This window comes from Homalodisca vitripennis, chromosome 1 (genome assembly GCF_021130785.1).
Source record: "Homalodisca vitripennis isolate AUS2020 chromosome 1, UT_GWSS_2.1, whole genome shotgun sequence".
In the NCBI taxonomy this organism is placed as follows: Eukaryota; Metazoa; Arthropoda; class Insecta; order Hemiptera; family Cicadellidae; genus Homalodisca; species Homalodisca vitripennis.
The window spans coordinates 110,638,084-110,656,404 of NC_060207.1; the positions used below are offsets into that span (position 1 = coordinate 110,638,084).

Here is an 18,321-nt window from a genome sequence, read left to right on the forward strand (position 1 = left end):
GTGACTTGGACTTTAGGGAGCAAAACAGTTACAAGTGTATTTAAGACAGGGATGTTGTGTTTGGCTAAAAACATCTTCACTGGAGCTTGTGAGCTGGAACATTGTCCTGGTGGAGGATTCATACCTGTTTTTCCATAAATTTTTCTGTTTTTTCTGTACATGCTCATGTAGAGTAATAATAATAATCTTTATTTGCCTTCATGAAAATGTACAAACATTATATAGACAAAATGGCATAATATACTTATAAAAATATACATTCCTTTACTATCTATAAAGTAGAAAAAATGAAAAATTAACTAAAAGTATAATAATTACATAATTTCTTGCAAACAGAGGAGTAATACACACACAAAAGAGGACTAAACTACTGTGTTAGTGTGGGAGTCTTAGTTTAATATTTATTATTTTATTAACCAGCAAGCAAACCAGCATAACTTTAACTATGATATGATCTGATTTTTTAATAACTAGATAAAAAATTAGGAAAACACATTTTAAGACAAAAAGTATTGAAATTGCATAAAAAACGAGTAAATGTTGACAAGAGATAAACATTGAAGGGTAAATATACAACATGTAGAATCAGCATTCTAATTAGTAAAGTAATTTTATTTCATAACATAAACAAATCAAATAAGGTTAAAAACATTGTTAGTAGCCACTTTGTTAATGATTTTTAAATCCAGCATATGATATATTGCCCTTTACAAATTCAGGAATAATATTGAAAAATTTATAAGACAAATAGACAGGGCACTAATGTAGTAATTGTGACTAATGATCGTTAATGTATTTGAACAAGGTTATCGATCTTTTTAATATTAACATCGGTTTTTTATGACAATGGTCTGCCCATGGGTGTTTCGCCACTCTTGTCTTCACAGTTACCTTTTAAATCGTTTAAACAATCAAACACTTGTGTTCGGGATAAACAGTCATCGCTGTACTTAAACAATCAAACACTTGTGTTCGGGATGAACAGTCATCGCTATACTGTTGTAACATTACAAAGTTTTACTTGCAGATTTTTCAAGTTTGAAAAGAAATTTGATGTTCACATGCTGTTTTCTCTGGATACTCAACATTGTTTTGACACAGAGACAAAAGGTTAATGGCTTATGACTGGTGCTAAGAGTGGAATAAGAATGAGCCAGATGAAACACGAGAAAGGGAATTCACATGACCAGACGTACTATAATGAGGCTTATTGTGTTCGTTCTGTGGCTTCGCCAATACTTATTCAGTTATTTTCTAGTCACGCCTTGTACATGTTATACTCTTGCATTATTTAATATCCTCTTTTACAGAATTACTGGTTTGATTCTTAAACAAATCAATTAAATTATTATTGTCATTTACACAAAGCGTTAACAAAGCCATATTTACATCTAAGAGACATAGTCAAAAAGATGCTATAGTATATACATTAATATTACAAATGTTAAAATACAGTACTAACTAATATTATAATAATCACCTTTTTAATATAAAATAATCTAAAAACTAATATTTTGGTGAGTGAAAAACTCTAATCAAATCATAAAATATGGTTTTGTGAAGCCAGTTATTGAGTTTAGTTGTAAAAATGTTTGTTTGATAATTATTAATTAGATATTTTAATTTATTCTAGATTTTGGGATATTATAACATGAGTATGTTGTTTTATACTTAGCCTACAGTTTTCTATTAACATATTATTTTTATTTCTTTTATCGTAGTAGTTATGCACATTACTTGTTACAATAAGATTTTAAATATTTTTAGTAAATAAAATACCAAATAATCAAAATTATAAAGATTAATAAAAGTTTACAATTCAAAAATAAGGAAAAGAGGTTTACAATGGTCAAGAGATTGTACATTAGACATTGCCCTAATAGCTTTCTTTTGCAGAAAAAGGTTATTGATAATTTAAGTACTATTTCCCCTTAACATGAAACTATACCTTAATTGATTGAAAAAAGTATAACATGCAGATTTTATGTAGCTCTCAGGCACACAACTCATTACACGTCTTAGTAAAAATATTACTCACAGTTGACCCTAGACCCTTGATACTTGATTAGAACCTAATTTGACCAGTTTCCATTAATAACAAATTTTTTTTCTATAATTAGCTACATAATCATTAAAAACTCTTAGTAGAATTTCCAGTGACACCATAATAATTTAGTTTTAAGATTTGTATTTATGAACACAATCAAATCCCTTCCTCATGTCACAGAGATTAAATATATGTAACTGTTCTTGTTTTGTAAATTTAAAATTAAGTCTAGATATTTTGTTGTTATGGCATCATAAGTTAAAATACCAAAATAAATAAATAGCTGTTAGACCATACATTTATTTTACAAATTCTTTTAATATACCTAAAGCATACATGACTAAAGACGCATGTAACATGAGTGTTTGGAATTAGCAACATGGTCACTCTGATGTTCTTTTATTTGAATTGGCTGACTTGTCTTTTCTGTTCATTTGTGATTAGATTTCACAAAGTTTATTTCATAAACTTTCAAAAGCTGTAATATTATTTTCAAAAACATATGCAAAAAAGTAAATTAATGCTGGATAACTCATATACTCTCTTAAGGGGACCTGTCAGTGAAAAAACAAATTTAAAACAAAAAATTTTTTCACTTATTTTAATTCAGTAGCTCTTCCTGAATACATTGATACCAAAAACATGTTATTCTGTGCACTTATTCACATTAAAAATTAGTTTTATTACTAAGAGTACACGAAGCCGAAAATGACATATGTTGGCCACTTCATATAGTATACAGTGTTATGGATGAAATCTACATAAAGCATTTTTTGGATCATTGCAATCAGCTGTTTTTATTTCAGCTACAATCCAGTTAGCAAACATAACCTCAAAATTGTAAGTCAAATTGTTGTTTTGAATAATATTTACTGTTTATTGTCTTAGTGTTTTTGAGAGATGGCTAGACTAAAAAAGTTTGGAAAAAGGCGTAATATTTCAAAAACTAAAACAAATAGTAGTGTTGTAAATAATAGTGTAAATAGTAGTGTTGTAAATAATAGTGTAAATAGTTGTTCTTCTTCAAATAATGTAAGTAGCTCTACTAGCAGTGAATCTTTTCATAGCAATAGGCCTATGCCTGTCAATGAAGGTAGGCCTAGTATACCAAGTTCTTCAGCAAAGAAGCTCAAGAATATAAAACTATGTGCAGAAGAGCCTGAGTATTATGGACATAATTTCAAGGATGGTAATGTTTTAGTAAATATTTGGTACTTTGGGATTATACCGACCACACTAGTATGAAGAACACAAAAATAGAAATTTATAGAAACAAACATGATAGAACGAAAAAAACAACTCTTCAATTACAAAATTACAAACTTACAAGCATTTCCAGGTATTGTGATCGTTATTGTTGTCGCTGTTATCTTATCTTTCTCGAGAATCCTGATTACGGCAGACCGCGCGGCATCACGTGATTTGCACGGTACATAATTGCCTTTCCATTACAATTCAATTTATATTTCTGATTAGCCCCTCTAGAATTTGATATTTTACTGATAGGTACTATCTCGAGGGATGTTTTTCTTTCGTCGACATCAGCGCGGGGCAGCACCGAAGGTGCTGCCAAAGCCCGCGCTGATGGCCGGAGGCACTCGCATTTTGGGTGGCGGAATGTGATCAAGAATAAAAACAAGTTTTTAGTGTTTTTTTTAATAAAGAGTTTAGTTTGGTAAATGTTTGTTTTTGTTGAATTTTTGTGTTTGGAGAAATGTAGAGGTAAAACACGGAAGTACAACAAAGCGATGCACCAGCTGAACGGGCGGCGAGACTCTGCAATCACGTTATCTACTAGACGCTCGACTTTGACCTCTGTCTGAGGATGGGGAGGGGTTTGCGATAAGACAATTCCTGTTTTATATTGACGAAATATTGTTCTACGCTAATCTAGTAATCAGTAGAAACGAAATGTGAAATAACGATTCATGTCTGGGTGTGGTCGGTATAATCCCAAAGTACCAAATATTTCAATACTAAACAAACAACTGTCAAAATTTGCGGTTTGTAATCAGTGTTTCTCTGAACTTTCATTAGAACTGTTTGAATATCCAGAAAAAACGGAAAGGAATAGTGTCTAGATTATCACTCATATGCAATAACTGTGATGCTAATGTAGATTTTATGACTTCTGAAAAAAACTGAAAGTGGTTGTTTTGAAAACAACATTAGGTTAGTGTATGCGATGAGAAGTATCGGCAAAGGACGTTCAGCGGCACAGACATTTTCTTCGGTAATGAACTTACCCCAACCCCCCTTGAGATTTGATAGTTACAATAAAGAACTGAGTAAATGTATTTCTGAAGTAGCTAAAGAAAGCATGCAAATTGCAAAAAGAGAAGCTGTAAATGAAAATGACGATAACAGTGGTCTTAGCGTAATATTCGACGGAACCTGGCAGAAGAGAGGTCACTCATCATTGAATGGTGTGGTCACCGTGACAAGTGTAGATACGAGTAAGGTACTTGATGTTGAGTGTATGTCTAAGTATTGCAATATTTGTAAGGGTAAGCAAGTTCTTAGCCATGAAGGATGTCTTGCTAATTATAGAGGAACCAGTGGAGGGATGGAAATAAATGGTGTTGTCAAAATATATGAGCGCTCTGACAAAGGTAATATTCCTACACGTTATGTGAATTACTTAGGCGACGGAGACAGTAAAGCCTTTGAGGTTGTAAACAATAGTAAACCGTATGGACCTGATATTACAATACAGAAACTTGAATGTATTGGACATATCCAGAAACGTATGGGTGGTAGGCTCCCAAGACTGAAGGAAAAGTACAAGGGTGTAACATTACCCGATGGCAAGCCTTTATCAGGAAAAGGAAGGTTGACTGATAATATAATAACAGAGCTACAAACTAATTATGGAACAGCCATTAGACAGAACTGTGATGATGTAGATAAGATGAAACAAGCAGTATGGGCTACTTTTTTTCATAAGTTGTCTACTGCAGACAAACCTCAGCACGGCCTATGCCCAGCAGGCACAACTTCGTGGTGTAAGTATAATCGAAGTAAAGAATTGAATGTTGAACCACCATTACCAAAGAACAATATACCATCTACAATCATGGAAGTAATCAAGCCCATCTATCAAGACTTAGCTAATCCTACCTTGCTAAAAAAATGTGTCCATGGAAAAACACAAAATCAGAATGAATCATTCAATAATATGATTTGGACGCGAGTTTCAAAAAATAATTTTGTTGGATTAGAAACATTGAAAAATGGAGTGTATGATGCTGTTATATGTTATAATGAGGGAGTTTTAGGAAAGGCAAAAGTTATGGAAAAGGTATGTGGAAAATCTGGTGCAAACTGTATTGTGGGACTAAAACGTCAAGATTTGAAACGGGTCTACGAAGCTGAACAGGCTATGAAAGAAATTGAAAAAAGGGCTCGTGCGGCAAGACTAAATGTAAAAAGAAGACTTCAAGACAATGAAAAAGTATCCGATGATCCAGACTATGGATAAGGTGCTCATTAGTGGATATAAGTGCGATTATTGTGAGTTATAATCAATAATTTTTTTTATTTTTGAATTTCCGAAAGTTGTGTATTTTATTACTTAGGTACCAATATTTCTTAAAGTATTTATTGGTTTTTTATGAAACTTTCACAAGTTATTTATAGTATTATTAGCAACAATAATAAGCTTTTTCTAGAAGATTTGAATAAATATGAAGTTTTTATAAGAGTTTTCAATTTAATTGTATTGATTTATTTATTTGATATAAAATACATGACATTAAAAAAACCCATGCTACCAAAACTATTTATATTCCTTATTATTATTTTTAAAGAACTATACGACATCAGGTTAAAATTTCATGAGGTTTTATGCATTAGTTGCTGAGAAAAGTGTACCACAATATGTGTAATTTAACATGGGCGAGATAGGCACTGACAGGTCCCCTTAACCAAGGAGACTATTATTGCCATTCCTCTAGCTACTCCTGGTATTGTATGGTATAAGAGCAAGGAAGCATTGAAGAAAAAATAATATAAGATCTTGTCGATTCTATACCTCCCTTGAGAAGGTACCCGCCACAAGTAGGGGTTAGGAACTATCTATATACATTTATTATTACCAGTGTACATTGTTTACAATTTTATTTTATTTCAAGCTCTTTGTATGTTTTAGTTTTTGGTTGCATTGAAGAGAATAAATAAATTCATGAATGCAGATGAGCTGGACTTTACTTCAGTCTCTCACGATACAAACAAAAGTGAGTAAAATTTAATTATTTGTTTTTTATTACTTTAGTCCAACATTATAATGTATTGCAGACAGAAGTGAAGAGCACTAAACTTATTAATCCATAAATTCTTTTAATGCAGAGATGTTTGTGAAATAATAAGACAATACAATAGAGTACCAGCAGATTATGAAGAAACATAACATAGCATTTCTTTACAGAGATTCTTGTAACTTTGCTGTCCTGTGACATTTTGATCCCCAAAATCAATAGAGTTCTTCCTTGGGCTAAGGGAAATCTATATACCAAGTTGAAAGTCTCTAGGACGTTTCTACCAAGAGTTATTGCACAGTTAAACAGACAGACAACACGATTTTATGAAATACCTGTTGGGTCCTTAAGAAGTAACTCAAGATTATTTCACTTGTGTGTTGTGTGGAGCTCCAGACTCTTGTTATTACCTGATGCCTTAAACTGTAATGATTTTTTTTAATTTTAATTTTTTTAATTGTAATGATACAACATGAAATGAAATGAAAAAAGGCCTTTATCAGAGATAGAGTTAGGGCTATCAAGCGCTCTCTACCACTCAGTGTCATATCGTATACAGTTAATTTACAATAGTTTGTTACAATTGCGGTAAATTACTAACTTATACTTTAAATACAAAATTGCTTTACCTATACAAAATTAAATGAACTTAAAGTAAAAATCTATATATTGAAATGAATCCTAAACTTAAATACAAAAGAAAAACTTTATGGGCGTGTGTGTGTGTGTGTGTGTGTATGTGTGTGAGCATGCGTGCGTGCGTGCATGCAGGAGGGGTGAGAAGTATTTAAGTCCCAACATAATTAATGTCTCACATAAACTGCGGTCTGCAAATACACTTGGTTGGCTCTGCGTGTTGTGCGGTGGTGGTTCACTATACAATTTGCCTGTTTTAGTTTTGAAGGCTACTTTATTGCTGTAATCCTTTATTGTAAGGATTTTCTCTTGAGTTTAGTTAGTCATTATATTGAAAACAGTAATATTTGTCGTATAAATGAGTAATGTGGTAAAATCAAACTGCATTTTTACTACTTTTATTACATTTACTCATATTTTTAATCACTCTGGGTAGCGCCCCTTGACATACAGCAACCCCCCGCAGATCCTGCATCACGTGTAATTTACGCCACTGACTACCCGTCACTCAATTAAATTTTTCCTGATTTTATTAAATTGGGTAATAAGAAGTTTTTTTACTATAGAAAATCAAATTATGTTTTTGAACTGTAAATTTACATAAATGTATGGCTCTTGTTATTTATTGAAGATCTCTGTAAAATTTTGTCTTTTTTTTGCTTTATTTATTTATTTAACCCGTACTTTGCCCTTGCTTAACTAGCTATTGATATAAATAAAATAAACGTTTGATTTACAATAATTGCTATTGAGTTTTATTTGTCACATACTGGGTTTTGTGGATTATACTGCCATGGGCACATGAAAAAATTATATCCAACATAGGAATAATTGTGGTGCATGTTAAATTTGAATTTATACAAAAATAGGTTTAAATTTTGAAAAAAATTTGGAATCATAGATTGGGTAGATCTTACTTGAGTTCAAATCCAGTTTTACTTTGTATGTTCCATTGACACTTATTCATCTTCCAATCATCCTTGTCGGCTTAGTGTAGATTTAATACTGGTAGTAGTAATCCTTGCAGATCTGAGAGTTCTGGTTCCCATCCAATATTCAAGTGTTCATCATCTAGTACATGTCTTTTCTGTTCTTGGATTCAAAAATCGAGATTCACCAATTTAACCCTTTTAACTCCGTGATTTTTTTTAAGGTACATGGTGGAAAAACCGGTTCTTATTTATTAGGTTATGCCAGAAACTCCATGCAAAAATGTCGTATTTTACATGGCTGCACATTAAATTCTGTAACTTTTTTATTTATTGTATTAGACTGATGATTCTTGTTTTGTTTTCCTTTAATTGAAATGGATTAATATGTAAAAAAAATATATTTTGGTGTATAAAATATGTTTCTTATATTTTTTTATTCTCTTAGAAAAAAAAAAAATGTTTATAAAAATTTTTTTTTTAAGTTTGACGTGGTAAAAACTAATATTATACTTCAACTTAACTCCTTAATCTATTTTTTGTAAAAAGACCGTTTTATTTATAAACATGCAACCAAAATTTTGGATGTCCTACCTTGAACGGTATAGATGTTACAGCAACATTTGTATAAGTTCACATATTCAAAATTTTCACAGGTTCTGGTCGAAGTTCACAAGTTCATCACTCTGTTGAGGATATTTTGCAGCTAACACAATTACATAGTTTTCTTTTTACAACACAACACAAACATAAATAGAAGAGTACTATATAGTTTCTAATTAGGCTTATATTACAAAAAAAATATTTACCACGCAGTCTTGATACACTTTGTTCAACACGAATGACTTGACAAACACCCCCCATGCAGGCCTCTCTTGCACTTCACACAAGCAGTCCTAGACCTTTTCCTTTTTCCTCCTCCAGCAATGCTTACAGGACTGCACACTACACATTCCCTTTCTTTTTTTCCCGGCAAGGGTTCCACACCAAACTGATTGCCGCAACCTACATTGATTACACGACCATCACCACCTGCCATGTTGGTGGCATTTTTTCTGCTGTAACCATTCCTGAGGCCAGTTCCTGAATAATAGCAGTTGTAAACTGAAGCCTAGTTAACTGCTTACCAGTACAGTTTTCCTTATACAGAATGTATGCGTTTACCATCCTAGAAAATATGTTTAGAACCACTTTTTTCCAGTACCGAACAGTTCTGCGCTCGTCCAAATAGCAGTACAACATCTGATCTGATGTATCAATACCTCCCATGTACTGATTGTAGGAGTGAATCATCTCAGGCTTTGTTTTCACAGTTTGAACATTTCCCCTACGTTTCATAACTTGGACAGACTCAGCTTTGGATTTGGTCGAAAGAAGAAGAAACAGGCTGTCTTTGTGATTTCTTTTCTCTGTAGCCTAACAAGAGCAAACTATCACTCCTCATATATACTTTCTGTCCTATTTGAAATTTGTCCCTATATTGTGGTGCACATTAAATTCTGTAACTTTTTTTATTTATTGTATTAGACTGATGATTCTTGTTTTGTTTTCCTTTAATTGAAATGGATTAATATGTAAAAAAATATATTTTGGTATAAAAATGTTTCTTATATTTTTTATTCTCTTAGAAAAAAAAAATGTTTATAAAAATTTTTTTTTTAAGTTTGACGTGGTAAAACTAATATTATACTTCAACTTAACTCCTTAATCTATTTTTTTTGTAAAAAGACCGTTTATTTATAAACATGCAACCAAAATTTGGATGTCCTACCTTGAACGGTATAGATGTTACAGCAACATTTGTATAAGTTCACATATTCAAAATTTTCACAGGTTCTGGTCGAAGTTCACAAGTTCAATCACTCTTGTTGAGGATATTTTGCAGCTAACACATTACATAGTTTCTTTTTTACAACACAACACAAACATAAATAGAAGAGTACTATATAGTTTCTAATTAGGCTTATATTTACAAAAAAAATATTTACAACACAGTCCTACCTGGTATGCCTTTTCTATTTTTCCGCATTGTACCAGTGATATGAGTTTTCTCCGAATACAAAAAATCAGCTAAGGGGATGCTCAAAAAGTAGTTGTCACAAAAAACATGGTAGCCTTTGTTCAGGTAAGGACCTAAAGATAACAGTTTTTTGACAACATTTGAAGGCCAAACCATTACCTTGGTTTGTGTTGTCCCTGTTTCCTCTGTAACAGTAAAACCCCAAGCAGTAATTCGAAACTGAATCGCACAGCATCCACATTTTTCACTCCCCACTTATGGTGGTGCTTATTCGGTAAATACTGTAGGATTTGGGAGCGACTTTTGGTTCCAACCAGGCTCTCGTCGACAGGATAATTCTCTGTGTGGTGTATAATACGTTCTAAAAAACTCTGTTGGAATGTTCCATAACTGGGAGAAATTTTCCACAAGAGTCATAGCCAGAGTCTCACCTGGATTTTTTAGGGTGCGATTGTCGACAGTATGAAAAAATTGCAAAATGCTCTCAAAGCGACTACGGACCAAAACATCTAACCAAACCATGGCGATATAAGTAAGTCAGCAGTTGCCCAATAACTTTGAATTGTAGGTTTTCTTATAATTCCCATGTTAAAAATAACTGCCAAAAATGCTTTTATTTCACCTACTGTTACTTTTTTCCACATATGAGCTCTAGAGTTAGGTTTTAGATTGTTTTGATGGTCTTTCAAGTACTTATCTGCATATAAATTGGTTTGATGTACAAATGTTTCCAGTAAATGTACTGAAAAAAATAAATTAAAATAAGAGATTGGCTTTGCATCAGGAGGGGGGCAATGTTTTGGGCCAGGTTCTTCATGGTATGAAAAACTGTGGTCATAGCCTAAGTCAGAAGCATCATCAACAACACTCCAAACTTTTTCAGGGGCAATAGGCCTACTCTGATTAGCTTTGAGAAGCTCCTCTAGGCCTAGGAACAGGGCTCACATTGTTAACTTCAGTACTTGGCCTGGGGCAGGAGTGCCTAGGTTTGGAACTGTGTTGTTTGGCATAGGCCTATCACCTAATATAAAAGAATTACTTCGACTTACAATATCCTCATCTGAATCTTCATTGTCCGTTCCTGGGATGAAGTCGGGATCCTCATCAGTATCATCCAAAAACTCCTCACCTAATTCACTGTCACTTTCCGACTCACTAATAGTTTCCAGAAAAGATTCACTCAAATCATCGTCTATAACATCGAGGCCAGATTCGACTAAACTATTTATAAGAGTGTTCTCACTAGCAGGAGACATTACTCGTCTTCTTTTTACTCATTTTCAACGAATAAAACACAATTACGAAGGAATAATCCACACACGCTTTGTTTTACAAACACTACAAGTCGACAATACGTAGTCGTAACGTTGGAAACATGAAGTAGACTGACAGCTGTTTCCAATCGTGATCACCGGCACAAAAATCAGACATAGAGTAAGCAACTATACATCATTTTTACTCGTCAATTCACGTATAACGTCATAACACCGAATATTTTTAGCTTTTGGTTTGTTACTAAGCCAGTGATATACTAAAAACCAACATCCGATATAATCGGATCCGGAGGTTTTGGCGAGACCAGCTGGATCCGATCTCGTCGGACGTCGGAGTTTAAAGCATATTTCGTATATCCGATCTGATCGGATGTCGGAGTTAAAAGGGTTTAATACAAATAATAAAAGTATTACTGTATTTAATAACTCAAATGTTTATTAACTTTGATGAGCAAAGCTTTTTCTCAGTCTCCTATTAAGCCATCCTTCAAAAGAATAAAAATTCCATTATTGTAAAGTCACCAGCTGATCTAATTCACTTTACAACTCCAGGGTGTTGTAAACTTACTTTGCATAACAATCTCCTTGATATTAAGATTTAATGTATTTTGTGGATTTGGTCTAAAGAAATTATTTTTTTTACCTGATGATTCAATTTTACAATAGTTTATGTATTTCTATCTTATATGTAATGATAATTTGTTTTATGTTAATTTTAACTCTAAAATAGGTTGCTAGTTTTTCTTAATTTTAAAATCTATTGATTTATATATGTTTATTGTAAGTTTATCAAAATTGCATGGGTGTATATTCTTCTTCTTGTATGGATTCGTGTGTGTGTGTGTGTGTGTGTGTGTGTGTGTGTGTGTGTGTGTGTGTGTGTGTGTGCGTGCGTGCGTGTGTGTGTGTACTTATGTGGTATAAACTCCTAAGTTATTTATTAGTCTTTTAGAAACAAGCATAAAATAATATGAACTATTAACTTTTCAAAACAAAAACTGTAACATCTCGTAAGTTTTCTTATTTTATTTTTTATGCTTTCAAATATAACAAACTATAGACAGTTTAAAATTTTCCTTTCTGAGAAAAATTGTTTTGACAGAATCCACCTGTTTTTTAAATTTGTCATAATTCTTTCTGTACTTTTTGCTGCAGAAGTATTGTGTCCAAATTCTTTTTAATTGTAGCATAATATATTGATATTCCGTAGGTAGGTCATATGTGATTGAATTAAGGAAAATTTAATGATTTTAAGTGTTTCGTTACTACTAAGTTTAGACATGTTATACAAAAATAAAATACATGTATCATTTATATTTTTAGAAATACATTTATTATAGTTAGTATTGAAATTTTTGTTATTGTTACAATATTTTTTAACATGTGTGGGACAAAATGACAAGGGAGACTGATAATTTAGCTCTATGTATTATTATAGTTTTATGTTTCAATTAAGTCTACTAATGAATATGTTAAAATGACAAATGATATATTTTAATGAATTTTTGAAAATATTCTTGCATTATGTAAAACATCTGCCTGCCACTCAGCAGTTTTTCACACTGGAGGGCTCTAAAGATAAATTTGAAAATTATTACAATAGCAGTTATTAATGTTGTAATACTGTATAATTGTTTAATTATTTTATCATTAGTAGTAAAAACCACATCAAACAAATTATAATTCTATTTAATGTGCTTTATTCTTTTAGATGGAAAAAACAGTGTATGCTTTAAAATCCATGAAATCAAATCTTGGTGAGTTTACTTATGTGAATTTTTGTTTTTAGAGGAACCGTTAATTATAGAAGATGGGACATTCTCATGGGGTAATGAGGAAGATGACAAGCCTGTTTTGCGCAATATCACACTGAAGGTACAGCCTGGACATTTGGTAGCAGTGGTGGGGGCCATTGGTGCTGGCAAGACTTCCCTTATATCTGCCTTCATGGGCGAAATGGTCAGGAATTCTGGTTATGCCAATACCAAGGTATAGTAAAAATAACGTGAACCAACCATCATTTTGAATTATGTATATTACGTAACAAGAGAAAAGCTAAAGAAATACCTTACCAAATAACTTTTACATTTTTCAGCCAGATAGGCCTACTATAAATTAAAGAAAGTGGTCTCATAATTGGAAAAATTTTTAAAATTAACTTTAACACGTGAGAGATTGCACCCATATTTTATACACAAAAGGTTCAAAATAGAACATTTTATAATGCTTACTATTTTATTATTTGTGATTTTCCTTCAATGGGAAATCTTCTTCAAAAATCTGTGATTAGTTTCATTAACTGTATCCAAGAATATACTAATTTAAATAATCTGCATATGACAATTAGTCTAAAAAATATATTACAGCACTGTACAATGTACGTAAAATATACACATTCCGTGAGGTTACATGTGGACAAACAAGCACATAAATTTTAACTTTTTTAAGCATATAAATAAAACATTTGTTCTTACTTCAAAAGAAACATACTGACATGTTAGTGATCATGAAACAGCAATTTTCATGGGTGAGATTTCAATTTTAGTGCACATTATAACTAATCACAGTGAGAAGAGTAGGAGAGATACAGACCGGCTGCTCCACAGCTAGATGTGTACTAAGCGTAAGAATCTTTTTACCCCAAGATAGTGGCTCTAACTGCTTGGGGTAAAAGCAGTTTCTCACTGCCAAGCTAGTCCAAAATATCTGTTACTTTCTGAAAAGCCATGGTATTTAGCTGTCAAACAATTGGTTTATAACAGTGTTAAGTTAAAATATATGTCCACTGAAAATATTTGTTATTAGATATTTTAAACATAGAACTTAAATTAGTGCAGCTGATAATGCATTTCTTTTGTAGAGGAAATTTTTCTATTGATTTTCCAAAAAGAAAGTAATGTGTTCTCATACAACAAAGTAGGAATATGCCACATCATATATTACATAACAGGCTTCACTGAGGTGCTCTGCAAAATTTCAAGGCTATTTTTATATAAAGATTTTTTCACTGCCTTAGGGGTTTTCTTTCAAATTGGTAGTGTGCCATCATCTGATCGGCACGATCAGCACCACTTGTATGAGTATTATATTTCACTATTTGGAGAGGTTTAGGCTTAATATGACTTCTTTTGTCCACAAAATCCACTATGTTATTTTTGTGTTTAGTCCAGATATTTAAGAAAGTCCTCTTGTATTCCATTTCCCAATCATCACACAATTTGCATAGCATGCGGTTCTCTCACACGCCTTCAGGAATTAATTAGTTACTTCTTGAGGTGTAAACTTTCGACCAACACGTAATGTCCACATGCAATATGTTTTTCAGTTAATAATTTAGAAGCAAGAGCGTAGCTGATATAATAATTGTCTGTATACACTGAATGGCATTTCCCAAAATAATCCTTCAAAGGTGTTGGACAACCTTCTCCGTATGCCCTGCACCACTTACAGTAGTGTCTGATTTGCCTGTGTACATGAGGAATCTTAGTATAAATCCCCAAGGCTCTGTCAAGATGTATAATTTGACACAAAATGTGTGCCTTTTACTCTTTATATATTGATGAAAGTGCAACCTTCCTCTCCATAGTACCATAGCCTCATTAAGAGATCTCTTTTTGAGGGTACTAAACACTTTCCTTTTGGTCATTGAAGTAACCTACAATAAACTAAATCTTATCTATGGTGTTTGCGGTACGGAGGTCAAGAGCGTTGTTGTTTATTTTGCAAAAATGCAAACAACACATAATGGACAAGAATGTTTTCCAATATTCTTTGATTTATTTTTATTGTACCTGTGTGCATTAAAGTGCCCAAAAATGTCTTCATTTCAGGTACTGTGATGTCTTTCTACACACTGATTCTTGATTTCGGTGTCAGGGTTGGTTTATAGTCAATATCGTCATATATAATATATATAAAATATCGTAAAATAGGAGTGTGCAAAAATCTGTTGAACCAACCCCAGGGACTGGCATTAACAATGATTCGGTTCTGACCAAATTAATAGGCCACATAACCTGTTGTTGTAATACTTCAAGTTGGAATCTCAATAACAGTAGACTCATCACACTTTCAGAATAGTCAGATGAAGAATCTGAGGAACATTCAACAACTCTTTGAATGAGGTCCACAGAACCATCACCATCATAATTTTGTTCATTGTTTGTGTGAAAGGTTCTGTAACCAGAGGTACTTAGCACTGCAGGATCCATATTAGAAAACAAACACACAAATAATGTACAGAAAGAATTACACACTTTACCTACATAAATATAACAACACACTAAACATTCAAAGATTGCACGGGGCTCCTATTGAACAGAGCCATGCTGCGCAAACACGAACAAACAAAACTGAATACAATGAAGTGTTAGTAACAACTAAAAATGTGGCAGAGAATAACTCATCTACAACCAATGGCTGAACTACACTGAGGCATTGGTGGCAGTAGAGCGGTAAGGTACCTCGTCTGGGGATGTTCTTGCTGCACGCACAGGTCTGCTGGCTCCCTTTAGAGCCGGCCACACTGAATGTGTTAAGATAACTTCCCTAAATACTGAAAAAGAGGAACTATTTTTTAACACTCCATGTGAAATTATACTCATTAAAGTAGGAAATTGAGGTTTTTTTTAATAAAAAATAAAAACAAAATCAAAGCACCCGAAAATAAAAACACTTATTTTTACAGTAAATACATGACTTATAGCTTCAGAGAGTAACATGATTTTTATTCACCTATGCTTAAGAAAATGTATTTTTTAAGTAAGTAATTATAAATTAAGAAAATTAAATGTTTGTTTAAATATTTATTTTCTTAACATCCCCAAGAATACAGTAATTTGAAGCTATTTTGATATGGTGTAACATAAACCTACTTTAAAATTGCAACAATTAATCTGTTTGAAAATTACCACTCATATTTAAATGAACCTTTTGTGATAAAAAGATAAAGTGACACATTATCATAAAAACTTTCTTATTAAATTCAGGTAAAAAAGTTATATAAAATCTAAAACTAGGAACATTTTTAATAAAATGCTTTTTAATATAATAAATCCACACATCAACCAAAGGATTTTTTTCTCATTATGAAACAAAGCAAACTCATTAAACATTTCCTTGGATTAGTTCAATATAGCTTTTACAAAAATGTTATATGTGTCATAGGATTTGTAGGCGTATTGAATAGTCCACTACAATAATTTAGAATGTATGTCTTTAGATAGGTCTTTGAGTATGTTATTTCATATGAAAAATGGCTTTCTAAATTATATAAATAAAAGAATAATATACTAAATTTCATGAATTAATTTGCTATTATTAGTAAACATACTGTAAATACTATAAACATATATGTTTATATTAAAAAAATATCACATTTAAGATGTACTTAAATACCTACATACATAGTAAATAAGTGTCCTAGTGTCCTCAATGTGCCTATGGACCCTATGAATCATAACATCTCTATAGAATTTGTATTGAAATATTCCAAGGACATTTGTATTGGCTAAACGGTTTTATATTTTTGTAATTGTTGTTAATGAGTGACTTTATTACAATAGAATATTTTGTTTAATCAAAATGTTCATAAACCTTTAGGTCTTATTGCTATTTTTGATCTGGATTAAAAAAGGAAGTGTTTATGATATGAGTCATTGTATTAAATAGATCTTTTTAGTATGATATTTATTTAATTAAGGGGTAACCCTAGTTATCATTTCTTAATCTTTGTATGCTACTTTCTATGATAAGATATAGGTTAACCTATTGAATTAAGGTTATTAAAATGCTTAATATTACAATTCCAACTATTAATTGCTTATCATTGCTGTAATAACGAATTTATTATGTGAACTAACAGGAACAAAGAAAAACTAACTCAAGGCACATAGTAGGTAGAGGCTTTGCCTGTGATATTGGGGAGCAGGATCGTGCCTGGTAGCTATTGAAAGTATGTATACGTGGTTTCATAACAGTATTTATTAAGTATTTAATTTTTTATGTGATTTTGTTGTTGCCATTATGATTACCCATGAGACCGATTTTAAAATGTTCATTAACATTCAGCCAAATCCCATGGAATTCCATGCGCAATTACCAATGTCAGTGTTGCCTATATAGTATTGAAGCTTAATTACTACATAGACATTTTAAAATAGTCTCAAAAGATAAAAAAGGCCTCCAGAAATGAAGATCAGTTCACTGGCTTTTAATTGGTATACATTTTCATAATGAATATTAAAAATTGAAAGGCATATATATATAATTAATTCAGTAAACTTGATGTTCACACAGAGCAGAACTGTATCCCTTACTGTATACTTCTATGATTTGCAGGGAAGAATAGCATATGTAGCGCAACAGGCTTGGATCCAGAATGCAACAGTCAAAGACAATATTGTGTTTGGAAGCAATTTTGATGAAAAACATTATTTCAAAACAGTAAAGAACTGTGCATTAGAACAAGACTTCAAGATGCTGTCTGGAGGGGATGCCACAGAGATAGGAGAAAAGGTAACATTGGACTGCTTGTAAAAAATATAAATTCTCTGTAGTAATTTTTTCTCTAACACTCGAAATAAAGGAAGGAAATATATTTTGAATAAATGTATTCAAAGAATAGTAAAAATAAATTTAAAATCTTAGAATAAATTATCAAACAATTTCTGAACAGTACAGTCTTATTTATTCGAATTAAATGTCAGCCATGAATTCATAAATATGAATGTATCAGGTAACATAAATAATTCTATTGTAAATAGCTTTTCTCCATCAAAAAATTATAAATCTAAAATAATACATCAATTTTTATTTTTCACCAAAATATTCAACATTTCCCTTCATGTAAACCAGCCTTAGAAATAGTCTTGGATGAAATCAAATCTAATATAGTGATTTTTTACAGAATTAAAAGATTTTGATATAAACTAACACAACTGTAAATAATTACGTATTAAATTATTTGCTACTGTCGTAAAATTGTAGGAGGTGGAGGGGTTATGATCTTGTGTACTGACTCTGTAAAAGATAAAAATATTGACATTCCTGAAATTAAAAAAACTAGTTGTAGAAAATGAATTACAATTCTGCTCAGTAGAAGGCAAAATAAGTAACTTATCATTAATTATAGGTAGTCTGTACAGAACACCTGGTAAAC

General features: G+C 31.9%; 1 protein-coding gene across 1 annotated transcript in view; it reads left to right on the plus strand.

The window, feature by feature from the left end:
- LOC124375220 (multidrug resistance-associated protein 1-like) overlaps nt 1–18,321 on the plus strand; it is a 160,864-nt gene that overhangs the window by 89,744 nt on the left and 52,799 nt on the right. Inside the window, exons 13-15 of the mRNA XM_046833347.1 lie at nt 6,198–6,282; nt 12,952–13,151; nt 17,502–17,678. Coding sequence (XP_046689303.1) covers nt 6,198–6,282; nt 12,952–13,151; nt 17,502–17,678 — 462 coding nt within the window. The remainder of the gene's footprint in view (nt 1–6,197; nt 6,283–12,951; nt 13,152–17,501; nt 17,679–18,321) is intronic.